Below are 19723 nucleotides of genomic sequence, written 5' to 3'. Positions count from 1 at the left end.
AGCAACAAAATACTTGAAACTTGATAAAAAAGGTGCAATCATGTGGAGAATCCAATACTGTTAAAAATCTTGATGTAAAAGTAGCCTAATGAGAACAGAATCCGTCCATGGGTTTTTTCACATCTTACAACAAAGTAATATCAGTAATTGCCTAACCCAGTACTTTGATAATGTTTATCCATGTCAGATTTCAAAACAAAAAATACATTAAAAGTAAGACCACAATACTCCATGTCTGCGTCGTGAAAGCTTGTGATTGCATTCCAGTTTTTTCCTTTGAAAATTTGATCTTGTGTCTTGACAGTGACAAATTGCTGGTTCTTTGCTCAGTGGACCTGCCTGATAATAGAAGATATTCTTCCCCAAGAGAGGAGTATTTCAGGTAAACACATTCACATGGACCGAATCTGCCCTTTACTAAAAAGAGTTTGATCTAATTGCTTGAATGTCATCACAGGACAGAACATCTTAAAATAGATTACCAGGTAAATTTTAAATGACTTCAAACATTAAAAATGCCTCTTTTTCTTATGGCATGGTTCACGATTATCCCTGAAATGCAAGTTTCACATCACTGTAATACCCCATGCACAACGAGGTATATGTAGTATTTATATGCTGAGCAATTAATGAAAAATAATCAGCTCACTAAAAAAAAAAAATCACAAAAAATAAAAAAAACACCAAAAAAACAAGGCAGAAAAAGAAAACAGGTAGGAAAAAACCAAAAGTGATCTATAGCAGCTTTAGGATAAGTTTATCATGAGGTACTGTTTTATATCCTCACTAGAGACTTTCCTTTAAGTTTAGAGGAATCTACCATAGAACCATATAAGTGTATTTCTCTGTAATATTTCTGCCACAGACCCCAGCAGATTTCTACCTACTGCTACCTAACTATGAAAAGTTAGAAAAGGTAACTTATATCCCCCAGACAAGCAGCTAAATGGTTTCCTGTCATGTTTTGTGTAGCATTATTTTTTCCACACACTAACAACAGAAATACAGAGAATACAATATACAGAAGAAAACCCTACCAGCCATGCCTGTACATGACTTGTTTCATCGTGCTTCACAAGTTGTATGTATGTCTACATAAACCTGTGTATGACCTGAATATAAAATACTTTGACATGAACATGTGCACTGCTGTGAGGATGTAACAGGAGATTAAAAAAATTAAATGTTATTGAAACAAGTTTGGGTTTTTTTCTCAAATGTATAGATAGAAAAGCCTCCTTCCCTTCCTTTTCTTTTTTTTTTTTTTTTTTTTTTTTCCCCTCCCTTCTCCTCTCTATACAAGTATATTCTTTGGTTTGATGAAAGTTTGTCCTCCTGGGCATCCTGTTTCCCTCAAGGACGCTTGTGCTGAAAAACGAAGCCCTTGTCTACCAAGTTACAATAGTGGCTATGAAGAGCAGATGCCTTTCTAACTTGGTCACTGACACTACAAATTGAAGCAGGGCCTTCAAAAATGCGTCAGCTTTCCTTGTTAACCATGTGGAAACCTTGCCCAGGCAAAACAACCAGTAAAAAATACTCTTTTCTCAGTTGTTATTTAATGCTTGGGTTCCTGTAACAATTGCAAGGCTGAGGAGGTTTTCATTAAAAAAAAAAAAAAAAAATCAAAAAAAAAAATCCCCAAAATAACTCACGAGAAAAAAGAAAACACAAAAAACAGACAAAGAGTGTCTCGGTGTGTGTGGGAACTCAATCTGTGCCTCTCTCTGCTCCATGACAAAAATGCCTTCTATTCTAGCAAGAAAGGGAAAGGCTGGAAACTCCCATGCTGATAGTCCTGATCTTTTTCTGCTGCTACAGTGAGTCAAAGGTTAGTTCCCTCCCACCTGCATCATACTTTGCTGCTTCTAATACACAACCCAGTATTCAGGCAATACAATTAAAGACCAGTTTGTTCACGGGAGGCTCCCTCAGACGATCAGTGTTCCCTTCTCAAATATCCCAGACCAGCACACAGACGAAATTAACTTGCCCAGTGACAATAGCTTTGTATGATTTTTGCTGTTAAATCCTGCTTATACTGCCTCTCAGTAAAATTAAATGCAATCTTAGTAAAATACAAAGTTTTATTCAGCATACTGAGATCATGGGTAAGGGTGATAACCAGACCTTTGTTATGAGCTTTTAGGAAAAAAATAAACCTAGAGACATTCTGCATTTAAGTGACCAAAGAGCAACTCCAAAGGAAAATAAACTGTCATTTTAAGAGATGAAATGTTGATGGTTTCTGGAAATGGAAGCATTTACCAGGGGGTAAGGGGTGGAGGGGATAATTCTGCAAATTATCTTTGGAAGTTAAACTCTAAAGATTTGCAGAACAATTTTCTATCTGAACAGTACTGGATTTAAAAATAATGCTTATATTGCATTTTTTGCTGTTGTATAGTTTACTAGTTGAAAAAGCAAGTAACAGCAGCACTGGTAATGGGTTACGTCCCCAGTACCGACAGCAGGGTTGATGCTCTCCGGGTGGCCTGATGCTGATCCACTGGTTTTGGTGAAACTTAGTCACCACCAAGTCAGTAGGCAGCAACTCAAGGGACAGTTACTGACTCAAAGTACAGATCAAACTCTGGAGGGGAGGATGAAAAGAGTTTGCTCACAGCTGTAGAGTTTACCTTAACCAGCAGCTAAAGACACTGCAAGTGTCACGTATTTTGCAGAACAGAGAAGAAAACGTGAGACAAAAATGTTTAACTCTGCTCGTGTATTCATACCTGAACGACAGTATGTTAAAATGGTGTTATGGTGTCCCTGCCCACGGCAGGGAGCTTGGAACTAGATTATCTTAAGGTCCTTTCCAACCCTAACTATTCTATGATTCTAAAACAAATAATTATGAGAGAACATTGTACCTCCACATTTCCTCATGAGAGTGATCTGTTGTGCCGTCCTCCACCCATCCCATGATAAAAAAAGGGTAAGTCTTAAGAGAGGAGTGAGTCACAAGGCCAAACAACATAATGCATAATCTTTAGGCTACTGTTTTAAGATCACAGATTGTCATCAAAGTCTGGAAATTATGCAAATAGTACTAGCTACATTTAGAGGTCTGCGCAAGTAAAGACTTCCCGACCTACATAGTAATTGCATTTCAGAAAGGCAGCGATTTTTTGTGTGGTGCAAGGGTGCTACCTACAGGCCTGCGTGGAGAATGACATCCAGGTAAAATAGGGAAGAAAAGATCCTATTTTTATGAGGAAATAAGACAGAACCAGTATTATCACTAAGATAAACCCTTCTTAATTTCAGGCTAAAGAACCTGTGTTTTACCGATTTTTGTTTGTTTGTTTGTTTTAAATTCATAATCCCAAAGATCTTCAGTTAACCCAATTTAATCTTAAATCTTAACGATGGTACTTCTATTTTTTTTATTATTATTATTATTTTCTTTCTCTCTATGTGAATTATTTCGGGTATCATGAAAAATAGACTTTCTTTTTTAGTAGCAATCATTAAATAACCTCTATGCTCTTCTGACACACATATTTCAGACATACTGTTGTTGCCAAAAAATTTTGACCATAACTACTGAAAAATCACATTCAAAGATGACAAATACTGCTTGGTCTTGTAAACATATTAAGTTGCCAGATAGGAAGTATCTGTATCATATTACATATATTTCTATTCTATCTGTCTTGTGTAACCGATGCTTCATTCGACACAGTTGCATCTGTATTGAGAATTACTTAACAATAGCTGAAATACAACAGCATGTCCAATATTGAATGCTTGGAAAGGTTCTCTAATCTAAGTGTATGCTTTTTCTTCCCTGTGCATTTTCTACATTCATCTCTTCCTCACATAGGTCAGATACAGCAAATACTTACGCATATGTGTAAATTTACTCCTGGGGACAGCCCTACTGATTAAAATTGAATCATATGAATTTAACAGCACAGGCTCAGTTTGTTAACTTTTCAGAACAAGGGTCCCTACAGTGTGCCCGCTGCCCTGCAGACATCAATGCAGTATACAACCAGCAGATAATGATAACAGCAGCAGCAGCAGCAGCAGCAGCAGCGTCTTCTTTGCATTGATATTCTGCTAAGATTCAGGCAAGCCACACAATGCAAAAGCAGCGCATTCTGGCTTTCAAAAAAGATCTGACATCCTTTCTCTCTTAGTTTTTGCTTGTTTGTTTGTCTTGTGGGTTGTTTTGTTTTGTGGGTTTTTTTGTGGTTTGTTTGCTTGGTTCGTTGGTTGGTTTTTTCTTTTTTTCTTTTTTTTCTTTTGAGGGGGCACAGTTTCCCAAATAGTATGAAACCAGGAAAAAACAGTAATATTATTAAACATATTTATATCAGATACCAGAGTAATAACTTAAAAATATTTTTCCTTCCAGGTACTGCACTCATCACTTCTGTATTTAAAGGCTGTATTTTTATATCTGTACTGATGAAAGGACATCAGAATGTCACAACATTAGATTTATTTAAAATCACTGCAATGATGTGAAATGGGAATTTTAAAATGCGTGTTTTCTGTGTCTATTTGTCCAAATCCTAAATACTTCTTAGGGACAAAATGTCAAGATACAATTTTTACTACAAAAAGTCAAGATACAATTTTTACTTGTATCAAATAATTATGATATTAAAGATTAATAATCTGATAAGCCGAAAAAAAATGCTTTATTTTACAGTCTCGGTTGAACAGAGCAACTAGATTAAAGCACTTTTCCGAAATAGTTACAATACATTACTAATTCCAGCTTGGCTAGAAACATTATTAGAAAGAAAAAAAAAACCAACCCTCAAACCCAACATAAACTCTGATTAAAAAAAAATTAAATCTCAGAGAAAAAGCAACAGTATTGATGTATGCTATAAATTAAATTAAAAGTATTCAGCAATGATACATAACTTTTGCTTGAATCTTATGCAACTGAAATAGCTCTTAAGGACAAAAAGTATTGAACCTACTGACATTGATTTGAGATTCAAATTATTTTTCAAAATATTAAATTATTGATGATTTTCAGACAAAATCTCAAGAACAGTTTTAGCAAGAACTAGCAGCTATTCTTTTTCTTATTTTTAGAAATTGAGGAAAAATGTTTACACCATTTTAATGACATTCTACATATAATAATATAATTACAACACAATTAAATTAGTTCTATGCAATTTTAATTAATATGATAATCTTGAATCATTTTTAATAGAAATGTCTCACTATGATTAAACTGTTCAAAAGCATTTAAATGAATGTTGAAGAGAACCACACAAGTAACAGCACAATCATAACAACTTTGCTCTGAAATTAATATTTAATTTAAAAATACTTTATGCCTCCTTTATAGTTGTCTGTAAATTATTTTAAGTTGCCTTTCCCTGCTTAAACTTATTAATAGTTTTTAATTGCATAAGAATGCTCTGTGAGCAATGCTCATGGGTTGCTAGAGAAACAGTAAAAGGAAAAGTTCCTCCTAGCTTTTGCATTAGGCTAACTAAATTTTAAATCATATGCCCACATCTTTTTATTAATTACTTTACCTTGACAAACAAATGCATCACGTATAATCTCATTTTGGTGTCTTCTAACATGTTAAAGTGCAAAAATAGTTTTCTTCCCCCATGTTAGATTTTTTAACCCATAACCAGTATTCCTCCAAAAAGTGGAGACGGCACATGTTTGCAACACCCACCTAGTTTTATGCTAGAAGTAAAACCATGTCTGGCTGATTACTGCAAAAATATTTCTGATAAGGAAAAAAATCAAAATAAATTAATCACATTCAAATATCGGTTTTGATTTTGCTGCATGCATATGCAACACATGCATTTCCAGCTTTTAACTGCTGTAACAGTATGTTGCATGAAGTTCCTACCAGGAAAATTGCTATCACTTTTTTTCCTTTAAACTTTTCCTTGAAATGTCCTCAAAGTTGTTCAGAACACCAATCATAACTTAAAAAACAAAATAAAAACCATTTCCTTTATGAAAGTTTGATGACCTTTGACATCATTCACTATTTAAAAACCCATAAAAGAATAGATAACAAATATCTGACTCACAAATTATCAATTATGAAAAATAATCTGGGGTAGAATGCTACACTAATGCAAAAAGATGGATTACTTGTCATAAAACAATAAAGCTTTTGTTTGTGAATCCAATATCTCATTCCTTGCCTTCGTGTTACAAAACTGAAAATTATTTTTAAACTGCATTAACTTAAAAAAATACAACTAGCATAAAGGTGAGCACTGAAAATGCCCCCGAAATACTCTGTCATTTTTTAACCAATTTATACTGTATATTTGACTACCAGCTCTAAAAACCAAAAAGTCAGCAGGGACTAGATTCATCACAGAGCAAGTAGATGGTCTGTACTTCAGAGATACAAGGGAGTGTTGGTTCTACCATGCAGACCTTGAAGTAGTCTCAAAGAAGTGCCATATTTGTCATTGCCAGGGAGACGATGGAATTTAATTAGTCTATAACTACATTTTAAAACACTGACAGCCTGTTTTAAAGCACTCCTCCTGCATTAGAATTCTTCAGGGGTTTTGGTTTACTTTGCTCTCTGTAAGTTGGAGGAGTGGAATATTCGTGGTTTTAATATAAAAAGTGTGAGAAAGAGTGGATGCCTGCAGAAAACAGAATAAATACCAGCCCTGGAGTACCACAGTGCACTGTCATCAGCTGTCGAGAGGTTACCTACAAAAAACCCTGTCCAGTGAGGCAGCAGAGGATTCATTACTCTGACTGGCAAAAGGCAGGACTGCTCAAATCAGGAGATAAACTGAGATGAGTTTTATTTCCATCCAGAAATCACAAACTCTCTGCTCAGCCTTTTGCCTTTCCTGCAAATCGCTTGTGGCATGACACTGAGAGAAACATAGCACCAGGAATGCTACCCATGTTTATAAAAATAACTGCTATGACTCTCAGCTCTAGTTTAATCTGTGACTGCCCTTTCACAGACACATTTTGCTCTGCCTGCGTCAGAATCCACAGTCATGTTTGATCCGATCAAGTGAAGGCACCTGATTTAAAACACCACCGGCTACAGCTCTTAACTATCTCACACTGTGAGAAACAGTTGAATGATTTAATTAAAATAATTTAATTTAAATTAGGCATATTAGACATTGTAAGTAAAGGAGCAGAGGGGTGAGTGCAGTGATCCAGAGGCAATGAAGTGTACCAACCAGAGATTCCCTGGTTCAGATCCAGGGTCAGATACACACTCCCAGCTCCCAGCTTTGGCTGGGAGTGTGCTTGGAGGTGGCTGCCTCTGTTTTGGGGAGAATGCAGGGGCAGGGTTGCGTGTCAGGGGGGATTAAATACATTGTCACTAATAACAGCTGCCAGATGATTAGAAACCACATCAAGTTCTTAACTTTAACTTTGCTAATCAGCAAGATCAAACTCTTACAACTGGATAGCAGTTTCTTCTATTGAAAATAAAAAAGGAAAAAAGAGAAAGACTATGGAGGAGTTTGCATTTTTACTACCTAATCAGGATGTAAGGCAGTGAACAAGCATACAGTTGTGAAAATAAACTTCGATGGAATAAGGTACTTGACTGATTTTTGACCAGCTTCAATAGGACAATTTGCAAAGGCTGTTTTCCTATGCAAGCAGGACAAAGGCTTTAAACAATTAAATCAAGAAGATGAAAATTTTACTTAAGCATTTTGACATCATAGTCCTCAAGAAAGTGGAACTTAAGAACGCAAAACTCTGCTACATTTACTGGGAGAAAGGAAAAAAAAAAATAAACAACTTTGCAGAAAAAGATCGGAATAGCCTTTACCACAACCCACTTTACCTACTGGGTCAGCTGCTGGTCAAGGCAAAATATCTACGGTCACTTTCCAAATAAATTTTTTCCTCCATATTCTCCACATAGACAGAAAGCTCACTTCTTCAATACTATTTTTAAAGCAAATTCAAAGCAGATGGTTAATGGCAAGGCCACAACAATTTTATTTTTTTTTAACCTATGACTCTGATAAGGCTACTTTCGGAAATGTAATGGTTACCCAAGCCTTTTATTGCTTTAACAAACCCTTACTTCTGCCTCCTCTTCCACACAATGCAGACTCTATTTGCACCCATGTGGTACTAAATTACAGATAAAGTTACAGCAAATTTGTTTTCTCAAAAAAGCAGCGAGGCCTAACATCCCTTGAGTAATAACAGCCCCGTCTTTCATTCAGAAGTAGAACTGGAGTAATTTTCCCCCAGAAACAAACGTTTCTCCCCTCCACAATGGAGCCGTTCTTGCTGTTTTGCAGGTGCTCAGCTGGCAGCCGGGGGATATCTGAGCCAGCAGGACCACCCTGCTGTGGTCGGTCATACCAGTGGTCTACAGCACCCATAAGCTGGGCTAGCGGAGGCCACCGCAGCTGCTACGCCAGGACACACGCTTGAGTGCATCAAGAGTTACAGAGATGGGTCTTGGTCATGCCAATTGAATCAAGGTAGCTAATGAAACAATTGAAGCAGCTTTGAAACAATTGAAGCAGCCTTGGAACAAGGCAAAAATACCTTTAGAGGTTAAAAACACCACACAACCCACACAAAGTGATTCTTGTCTGTAAAAGGAATACTGACACAGTAATGACCTACCAGCACTCAGAAGTCACTTTCCAAATGCTTTAGCTAATAGACTGTGATGAACAAATAACTTTTTAATGATAAATGAATAAATAACTTTTAAATGAGTTTCACCAGAGTTGCACCAGGGAGGCTTAATATCAGCCTTAAAAAGACTATTCAGATTGATGCGAATCTGTAATGCTACAAAGACAGTGACATAACACAGAAAAAAACCCTAACAAGAGATTTCACCAGTTACCTCTTCTTTAAAACAAATCACTCAAAAATGTCTCTATGTTTATTTGTGATACCATTCCTAAAAGATTAAAATCAAGCACATATAGGGAATAAGCGCCAAGTGCCTTATGCTGTTAATCATTATCTTGGGAAAATTATATTGTGTTTTATATACTAATACAATGACATTTTTATTAACTCATACTCCCTCTGCTAACAGTGGTGCTTTAAACCACTAATAATTAAGATGGCAGCAAATATTGAAAATACCTACTTTTAAATGTTTCAGTCACATTAAGGAGATACAGTATCTGCTGGTACTGGAGGTTCTTTAGGGGAAAATGGGATATTTTATACTGAGGAAAAAAACAAAACCTCTTTCTTTATTAAGGAAAACAGGCTTAAATAGTCATTAACACCATCCCTTAAAATATCAACCATTCATCTTCAAAGGAATTAGATGATTTTAGTTACTATTAATACAATTTTCCTGGAAATTGAAGAATTTGCCATTGGAAAATAGAGTTTCGAATATGTGCACCTGAGATATTTTTTCTCTCCCATATAGATTGAGAACAGACATATCATTCAGGCTGACTTTATTAAGATAAGAGTAGTCCAGAAAGGAGCATCTGAAGCTAAACAGACAGTGCATACTCATATACTTAGAAATTGCGGAGCAATACAAGGAAATGGCAAAACCTCATGCATTAGTCCTGCCAGAGCTAATACTAAAGTAGAGATTTACCTTCAGTTTAACATGTTTACCCCTCAAGTTATGATTTACAGGAGACATATTGAGTGCAGATATATACATTAATAATGGCTTGATATTTTTCTTTAATACTAAGTTTACTCATATACACAGTAACACTTCTGTAGCAAAAATGAAAACTATGTACTCAGTATATCAAAACAGAATTAATTTTATCCATTTGTAAACATTTCTTTGCTACCTTTTTATTTTTTTAATCAGATTAGGATGTGTCTGTCTCTTGTTCATTAATGAGCAGTGTCTGCTTACAGAGGCCAGTCAATTAGAACTGGAATACAGGCATGTCTAATCACAGCTACTACATGACTGTGGGGAGAAAATCATGTCTCCTGTTCAGCCAGTGCTGCACGCTAATTGCCCAAGAAGTTCCAATTGCATAGTACCGGTTTTAACAGATAATGTTGCAGAGCTAACAAATAGCTGTGAGAGCAGCGGTCAATCTCAAATAAACAAGACTAAATTATGCCAATTTTTTGCTTTTGCAAATCAGTGGATTCTTCTTAGGATACTTGTATCTCTGGAAAGCAGTTGGTATCTTGTAACTTCAGAGCTACAGTAATTGTGTGGATGTTATTCATGGAAATGTACAAATTCCAAAGATCTGCCATGCAACTCTACGTCCATTCAGTAACAGCTACAGCCATTTGGCTTATAGTTACTGATTTATTTTTTCCTCTTCAGTAGCAATTCTGGTCACAACATTAGTAAACTCTCCTGGATAATTGTCAATACTTTTTCTGGAATAAATAAAATCTACCAGTGAAACCAAAATAAATTATGTTTTTTAAATTAAGTCTCCTTGTTTACTGAAAGTAATAAACAGATTCTGTGATATAAACAACTATTATTTTTCTTTTGAAAATTAAATTATTAAAGTAAATAATATTAAAAAAAAAAAAAAAACAAACCCAGATGTTGTTTTTACCAAACAAAAGGCTATGAGGTTCACAGATTTTTTTTTCAAGGTCAACTGAAATTCTCCTCTCCTGCAAAAGCTGAATTACTATAGAGTGACACTTGGTAAAAATTTAACATTCCATCCACACTCTGAGTGTTTCATGTATTAGAAGACTACCTAAACAACGTTGTTTCCTGCATTAATACTTAACTAAAAGGCTTTTCAAGGCAGTTTTTGTTCCTCTTTATATTGCTGTCACCTGTATAAAAAGTTACTGTGCAAGACAGGCCATTGCAAACACCCAACTTTTACATGGCTAAGGCTATGTGAGGGTTTTCTTCACAACTTCGAAGCCATAATTTTGTCCTTTAATTGAGCAATTTAAGCAAGCATTCTCCCTAGATAGTGATCCGCTCAATGTAAATTTTTCACACCCTGCCACAAGCAGTTTTCCCAACTGTGTCAATAAGCAGTTTTCCTAGTTTAGCTGTAAACACCCAGCTCCTTCCCAGGACTTTCCTACATGAATCTGAGTGGAGCTCAGGAGAAAATAAAGCTTCTTACACAAGAAGTACACCTCAAGCTAGAGGAGGAAGGCAGAGGGGCCACAAGAAAGAGGCAGCAGAATGACACAGTTGATTTCCACTTCAATTTCCTGCTGTCCTGACAGCAAACAGGCTGATCATTTATTCTCCCTGCCAGTTCTGCTGGTTTTGGACACCATCACAAGCAGCATTCCTACCTGCCAGTGATTCCCAAGCGGTAAGCAAGCTTTCAAACATTCTCTGGTCCAAGCCAGACAATTTTGGAATGAGAAGCATGAAGCATCTTTCTTTGGCCAAAAATGCAGGATAAAGCTGTGTGTGGCAGACAGTCCCTTTTTACAGAAAAGGGACAAAATTTTCCATGTAACTTTGGAAAGAGCTTCGTAAGGGTGTTTTTCTTTACTCAGAAGGCTTTACTTACAACACCTATAAAATCAGTTGCTGTCAGTCATATAGCATGTGTGGCACCAGTGGAAACTAAATATGCTCTAAGCCTTTTTTTATATATCAATGCTGTGGATTTCAGATTCTGCAATCAAAACTGAAATTATAAAATTGCATGTCGAACAATATCAGCAGGACTAATATTTTTAGGACAAATATTTGAAATATTACATAATTACTGTAGGTGTTTTCATGCCAGTAAAATTCAGCATATTGAAAATTACTTCTTCCACCCAGGCACAGATGATTACAGTATCATATACCATCTACACACCTATTAAGGAAGTCACTACTCTGTAGGGATGAGCACACTGAAGATTTCTTAAGAACATTAGAACGAAACCAGTATCTTCATTTCTGAACAGGCTGTCCTTTCTGCTTCTCTGCTTGATTTTCCTTACTTGGGCTTTTCCTCACTAGCATGCAACATATCTGATTGCTTCTTTCTTTACTAGAAACCCTTTTTGCAAAACATTGCATTACCTATTGAACGGCCCAGTAAAATCTGTGTGCCCCATACTTCTTTCACTTCAAATGAAACCATTATAATACCTACCACCGCTGAAATAAAAAGGAAGTAAAACACTCTTTGTAACACGATTTTATAATGTGTTCATTTTCATGTCACTCACAGCTAAATGATGAAAAAGTAAGGTACTTTATAATCCATCCATGTGTATTATTTAAGTAATTAAAGTCTAAATGGCCAAGATTTCCTGCAATGGCTGTTAAAGAGCAACTCGGGGAACACAAGGATGAAAGGCTGTGCAACTGCTTCCTTCTTAGAACAGCATTACCAAATAATTATCCAAATTTAATATCAGTGCTATCTTGAATGTTTTATATCCTGAAGAGTTTTGTGCACTCAAGAGGAAAGTCAAGTAAGAATACTTGATGCAATGCAACCCCTTTCTGGATATGTAACCATGCTGGGTTTAATGCATCCACCCTGCAACATTTCCAGAGACACCAGGCAGCTGAGAATTGCCTTGCATGATTTGCATTACGGGAAATGTACTTCAGAGCAAGACTGCAACTCATGTGAATTGGCTGCCTGGACTTCAGGTCACTTCACTGCCTTAAAAGGAAATCTAAGTTCTGCTAATCAAAAACTTTCAGTGCAAAGTTTCAGTTTTCTAAGAAGGGAGAAGAAGAAAACAGATGAGAAGGATGGCCTAGTAGTGAACGGAAAAGTCCAAGACTCGGGATACTGATGCTCTAGTCTGCTGTGCATTTCCTGTTTGAGAAATCATAAAACAAGGAAGGTATTTCCCCACACTGCGCAGCTAGTTTTGAGATGGAACACTTTAAGATCATGAGAATTTAGAACGGAATATAGGTAAGTACCTAAAATAGATATGAAGGTAAAATAAACACCCAAGGGAGCAATTAAAGAGCCTCAAGGTAGAGCTGATGTTGCTTTAGACACCATAGGGTGGGTAACCCAGTTACCTGGATGGTGATGGTTGAAATGACACAGAACCTACGACAGACACATGCCCCCCTGGAACAGCAGCTGGGTAGCGCACAGGATGCTCGAGGTTACTGAAAACAGCACCAAGTCTGCACTTAGGCAATTAATCACACCATTAAACTGGTTTAGCAAGTATTGCATTCACTCCATGAAGAAAGTGAAATGAAAGTGATTAAAAAAAAAAAAAAACAAACCCAAAATAAAATAACAAGAAAATTTACATACAGAAATATTACCCAATCTTTCTGCATACCACATTTACAAACACACAATGTTTCAAACATAAGACATAGATTGATGGCACCAAGCATCATTCTACACTGGCATCTTTCCTCAGTTTTAAAGATAAGTACAGAAGGGTTTTTTAATCACTGCTGCTGGTGGTATGTTCTTTAGTTATGACTGGTTAATGGATTTCAGGATTTCAATGGTCAGATATACCAGGATCTGCTCTTTTTTTTTGTTTCCCTATCCCACTTTCTAAAACCTGGCCCACAGTATAGCTAAGTGCTTCAGAGAGCTCAAATCCCACTGTATTTTTGCAGCAGTCTCACATTAGTTCTTCTGATCTATAGAAAACCAGGAAAGAGGAAACGGGTTTTAGATCACTTTTCATCTGCTTTACTTCTGCCGAAAAAGAAAACCTGAAACAAACAAGCAAAAGCACAGCAGTCTGGTCTACTTCGTTCTCTTTCTTGCTGGTGAAGATACAGATGACAAAAGCTCAAAGACTCTTGCACACTCACATGTGTGCAACCCGCATCAGAAATGAATCTTGTATCTGGCCTTGCCACTTCCATGTCACTTTACTTCTGAAAATCTCCCCTTCTAGAACAGGCAGTTTTGACAGCAACAGGAATTTTTGGAAAGGCTTTTTCAGAATGCAATACGTTTTTTGCAACTACCTCACCAGCATTTCTTCCAATTTCTAACTCCAGACAACAGGTGGCAAAGACAACCTGATGGTCCACTTAACACCGGGTTCAGTAAAACGCAATCTGAAGGTGTTTATGTCCTCAATACTGTTATCAACAGTGGCTCTCAAATATATTCTCAAAATTCTGATTCTCCTACAGTGTGGAAAAAAAGGTAAATATCTAGTAGCTAACACAAGCACATTCCCACTCCTGATGGCACCCACACTCCCAAAACATAATCTGCCCTTCAGCTTTGAGTGAAAGTTGCTTCTGAAATACACGGTAGTGATCACCTTCCTTTTCACTACGGAAAAGCCAAGTAAGTTGATCAAATTACTTTACTGTCTCATTTCCTGCTAGGGGCCTTCCCTGTTTTAATCCTGTTTCCTTCTCAGTTTCAATTAATTAGCATGACATCACCACAACTAAATGGTGTATGTGCAAGAGAACTAACTCTTGCTAGGTACACTATTATGTCATTTTCACGCACAATTCTGTAACATTAGAAGACAAAGCGAAGGTAAGTTAGACCTGACAAATGACCTGGATGCAGGGCAAGTCATTTTATCAATATTTCAGTCTGAGAAAGGAGAGTATTTTCTGTGTGCATACACACATATAGAAAGATTCTGAGGAATATGAAGAGGAACAGGAGAATATGTTCATAGGAAGACCTAATTTGAGGGTGTATTGAAAAGCATGCATGTGATCAGGCCAGAGTACTCTCCTTCCAAATAAGAAAGGAAACAAGTTTATTTTATAAGTAACAGTTAAATGTTCAAGCAGGTAATTAAAGTGCTTTAGTAAGACCATTTTGGGATACCAAATACTTTGAAGATTATATATTCCCTCATATTTCATGTTCAATGTTCCTCTAAGTAAAATATGTGGTTCCCTTTAGTTAATCAGTTATGAATTGTACTTTAAAGGTAAGGGAATATTTTTGATAATGCACATATTAAACTTTTCATTAAACTACCAAATTTAAATTCTACCTTTTTGTGCACTCTGACATTTTTGTCTGGCATTTTCATTAATTTTGCGACACACATAAATGTAGCTGAAATGTTAACTGATCAATACTTTGTCTCTCTCATGTAGCACTACAGCAAAGCTCCCCAAGGACCATGCAGCAGTACAGAAATTAAATGTGTAAAATATCAAATGTTAATGTTAAACACAGCAGCACTTACTGTATAACGACTGAAAAGGCTAAAAGAATTCCAAATGGACAGATGGTAGCACAAATTATCTACAATCACATTTAAAGATTAAAGTTTGTCCCGTAAAATAATTCATTGACTCAAGTTGAAGTGTGTCCTTTTACTGATAGCTCAGTTGTCCAATTATTTTTGTGCTCATTACAGTGAGAAATGACAGTATTTGAAAAAAAGTGTGCACACTTTTTTCCCCCTACATTGCACCCACTGACATCTGCAAGAACACAAATGTCTGGTCAAGAAGATGATGGAAATTAGGCCCAATTTAGCAGACATTTGAGAGCCCACAGTAGATTAATCTAAAGAAAAAACATCCCTTTTTCCATACTGTAATAAAGTTCTTCAGCCTGACACATAACATATTAATTACTGAATTAAAAATATATAAAAATTAACTGCTAAATTATCCAAAGGTCTGTTTAAATACAGACAATCAATAATACGAATTTACAGTGAAGGCTCTCTCTACTTATAGCATTATTTTCCATTGCATTTAGTCTCTTACGAAGCATTAACACAGGCACATAACATATTCTTATCAGCCACTAGACATAACAGGGCTATATGTAATATAATAAAGCTGTTCTGGAACTCAAACACTATTTTAACATTGTTGTTATAGACTTATTTAACAGGAAATAAATATGAATAAACTGTGGAGAATATAAAACCTTCTGATGGTTCAAATCCAAAGCCATATTCTAGTCAGAGCAATCTATGTTTCATGAGCTATTTACAAATATATTTGAATATCAGAAAAATTACAAATAATATGTCACAGATTGGCGTAAGAATACAAAAAATATTTCTGGGTAGGAATTATTGTTTTCCTCTGAATTACTGAGGCACACACACAAAAAAAAAAGTGGAGTCAAACCCTTAAGTCATTCAGACAAAATCCCCAGTGGAGTTCAACAGAAACAGGTAAAACATTGTTTAGTTGAGGAAGTGCATCATCTGTAACACTAAAAATGTAACTTCTAGGTTTCTGTACTTCTAGGTACAGCATGTGCAAAACTAGTCACTGAGCTGTTGCATTTGAAGAGATTTGAGAAAGAACCATTGTCCCAAATAACATTTGGTTTGAGACAGCTGAGCTCTGGAATATAAACAATCAGCAAACCCCTTCAATGAACACATATAGTCTTGATGACCACCACTGTGACTCTCCAAGGAGAATGACATTAAAAAGAGCTGCAGTGAACACCTCAGCATGCAAAGAGCATAAAGCACATAAATGCAGCATGTTATAGAGTCACTATATTAACGGAGGCTTTATGTGGGTTTCGAAGACAAGTCTGCCTTTCCAGATCTCTCTTATTATTTATATTTCTAAAAACTCAGCTAGTCTGCCAGAATTTCCACCCCCGTGGTCTCCTGTATCAGTAGCCCCATCAGAAAGTGAAGACCTGGGGAGAGATATGAGACAAGGGTACCTGTAATTGTAATGACAGGAACTTGGGACAATGGGAGATCTGAAAAATCAACCCTCACACATGTACTTATGTGAAATGGCTGTAAATTTGTATCAGAATGTTATCCACCAAGGTATGTCTTCAAACCCAACAGGAAAGAAAAAGTGGTTAGTTTAAAAGTTTACTTCTCGTACATTATTTATTAGTCTAAATACAGAGTTGGAATGCTCCAAACCAGTCTATTTGTCATCTGCTTTCTGGCACTGTTATTTCACTGTGATATTCTCTAACCTCTGGGAAATGACTTCAAGAGGAGATACAATTTGTATAGTAGTGAAGAGATGAAAATGATACATATAGGTACAGTTTTTTTAACAGACTCTATTAAACTGAAGTGTAACCTTAATGCAAGCATAATTCAGCATCACACATGCAAGTGGACCACTCTCAAGATTTTTTAAGGGCCTACAGTAGCTTTGAAACTTCAGAAACCATCTAAATTCCAAAGCTTATGATCATGATAGAAGTTCATGTAGATTTGACTTGCCTAGCAAAATCTTATCAATTTTTTTTGCCCCACAGAGGGTTGTTTTGATCTTTGGGGAGAATAACACAAGGTTGAAAAGCACAGTATGCACTTTGGATGCAGAGCAGGAACACATCTGTTAAGCCTCAGCACTGATGTCGATGTAATATATCCGTAACTACCACAACCACCATATAGCAAAACAAATCCTAAAAGGAAACTAAGAGCAGGCTTTGAATATATATATATACTTATAAATAATATATATATAAAAATAAAACCAGGAACTAGTTTCTACAGCAATATGCTAACTACAGCTCTCCCTGCTCAAATTCTGTTTTACATATTTCCAACTACTTGTTAGGACACTGAATTTCTGTTATGATTGGAAACAATTAAAACTTGACAACAACACAACTTTTTCTATGGCCACTGAACTGCACTATGAGAGAGAAATAATTTCACTAGCCTAAAGAATAAGATGTCTTTCTACTTCCCTTTCTTCTACAAGGAAGAAGTGGGTTTTCCATATCCATATTAAAATCAGACTTAGACAGATTCATACTCACTAATGGGAGCAGTAATAGCAACATGAACATTTAAATTTTAAGTAGAGACCTGCATTTTCCTATGAAATTTTGATTACTTTAAACTGAAATTATAATTTTTCTAAAGTAAACAGTAGCAAGTTGTTTAGGTTTTGCACATATTATAGTTACTACAGACATCAGTAAAAGTATAAAACCCCTGAGTGCTTCAACAGCAGACATATCTCTTCTACTCTTGATGAACATTGCAACCAAGGACTGGCAGTGTGCTTCCATCCTTTCACAGGTTGGATGGTGCTTGAGCAACCTGGTCTAGTGGAAAGTGTCCCTGCCCATGGCAAGGGGTTGGAACTAGAAGATCTTTAAAGTTCCTTCCAGCCCAAACCATGCTATGGTGATGATGACAGGCTACAACAGAGTTTAACAAGTCCTGTAGTACAAACGGAGTCCTGCTAAAAGAAACTTCCTGCAAACCAGCTAAATTTAGTGATACACCAAAGTATGCCATTTTATGGCTCCAGCACAGCCAGTTCCACTGCCTGGTTTGCTTTCTCCAGATTTGAGGTATGTGAGCTTCAGACACCCAACTTAGATGCACTGTCCCCAGATTCCCTTTATATTATTCAAAGCAACACCAAACCCATGTTCATATTCATGGTGAAGAGGCTCATAATGTCAGTATTAAGCCAACTTAATAAATTTAGATATTCCAGAAACTGTGCCCATGCATACATGTTTACTGTTGGCAAAAACAAAAAAAAAAAACAACAAACAAACAAAGAAAACCCCACAAAACCAAACAAAAAACAGAGACTTTGGTCTTATTTGTGGCTCATATGATTTTGAAAGTTAAAATATATTCATTTGGGAACCAGACTTTAGCCTACAATGATGCTTGGAATTTTCTAAATTTAAAAGAAAAATAAATGTTAATATTAGTGAAGCTAATGGCTATGGAGAAATAGTTTCATTTAAATCACTAAAAATGAATTCACTGAAAACAACTATGATCAGAGCTTGATGACTACAAGATGCTAATTTGTTTACATTAATGATTTTAAAGTTGGTTTTGTTTTATTTTGGGGTGGCATTTTTGTTTTGTTTTGTTGTTTGGTTTTTGTTTGCTGTTATTTTTTAACCAAGAACACTAAATCTTAGACAGGAAGTGACTGTTTGGGTCCAGAGTTTTGTACTTCTAAAACAGTTACAAGCATAACATATATTGATATGTGGAGGGTAAAATAACACTAAGTTTACGCTCCTGAAATGTAAAAGAATCCATGAAATATACAAAACAAATCTTAAGAATAAATATGTGACATACAATGGGCCCACGCAAAATTTAATGGCGGTAATGGGTGAGAAGCTCAAGAACGTCATCCATAGTTCATGGACTGTATTTTGAGTGCTATCACTCTATTATTAGTACAATTGTAAATCTTAAAAAGATCCAACTTTCTGTCTTGTTTGTGTGACATTTTAAACTTAAAAATAAAAAAAGAAAGTGAATAAACATGACTTGAGGTATCTCCATAATGCAAAGTTTAAAACAAATAAATAAATAACACTCCATCATGTCAACAGTGTATTATTTCTCAGTCTAGAACACAAATACACCAGTGTTATTAACAATAATGTAAAGAAGATCATACCAAAAAAGCAGCGAGACTTCTTGAGGGAGAATCCCAGTCAAAGCAACTGCTAATGTAGTAGGCGGCATTTATGAGCACGATGATGCAACGCTTCATCCGGATAAAGTTTCTTAACAATAGCTATTGAAAAGATGAAGGAACGCAAATGTTTCAAAACCCAAAAGCTTCAAAAGAGGCTAACACTTATAATATTTTCATTCTTAGTTTGGGTGAAGAATGAGAAAAAACACTTTAAACTCTCTAGCTCACAAACTGAGAAAGGTAGTTTAAAATCTGAGTCTTGTAAGAGAGAGAATTTGTTAGTTGTGTGAATTGATATTTGTCGAATTAAATTCTGGCAAGTTGCTGTTTAGTTTTAAAAAGCCACATAAAGAACTTCATGAATTATTTTGATATTAAGATTTTACTATGCAGGCAAGACTTTCCCCATTCTCAGGTACTCTAGCAAATGTTAGCCTTTTTGAATAAAAAGATGCTACAGGACAGTAACTT

The 19723-nt window shown here is 36.0% G+C and overlaps 1 protein-coding gene across 3 annotated transcripts in view; it reads right to left on the bottom strand.

Annotated features, from left to right (window-relative positions):
• MCTP1 (multiple C2 and transmembrane domain containing 1) overlaps positions 1-19723 on the bottom strand; it is a 255065-nt gene that overhangs the window by 77571 nt on the left and 157771 nt on the right. For all 3 annotated transcript variants that reach the window (XM_065662669.1, XM_065662671.1, XM_065662670.1), the window contains exon 14: positions 19232-19351. In XM_065662669.1, coding sequence (XP_065518741.1) covers positions 19232-19351 — 120 coding nt within the window. The remainder of the gene's footprint in view (positions 1-19231; positions 19352-19723) is intronic.

The sequence above is a fragment of the Lathamus discolor genome, chromosome Z (genome assembly GCF_037157495.1).
Source record: "Lathamus discolor isolate bLatDis1 chromosome Z, bLatDis1.hap1, whole genome shotgun sequence".
NCBI classification, from domain to species: domain Eukaryota; kingdom Metazoa; phylum Chordata; class Aves; order Psittaciformes; family Psittacidae; genus Lathamus; species Lathamus discolor.
The sequence above is the reverse complement of the archived record's forward strand: the minus strand, read 5'-3'. Positions and strand labels throughout refer to the sequence as shown.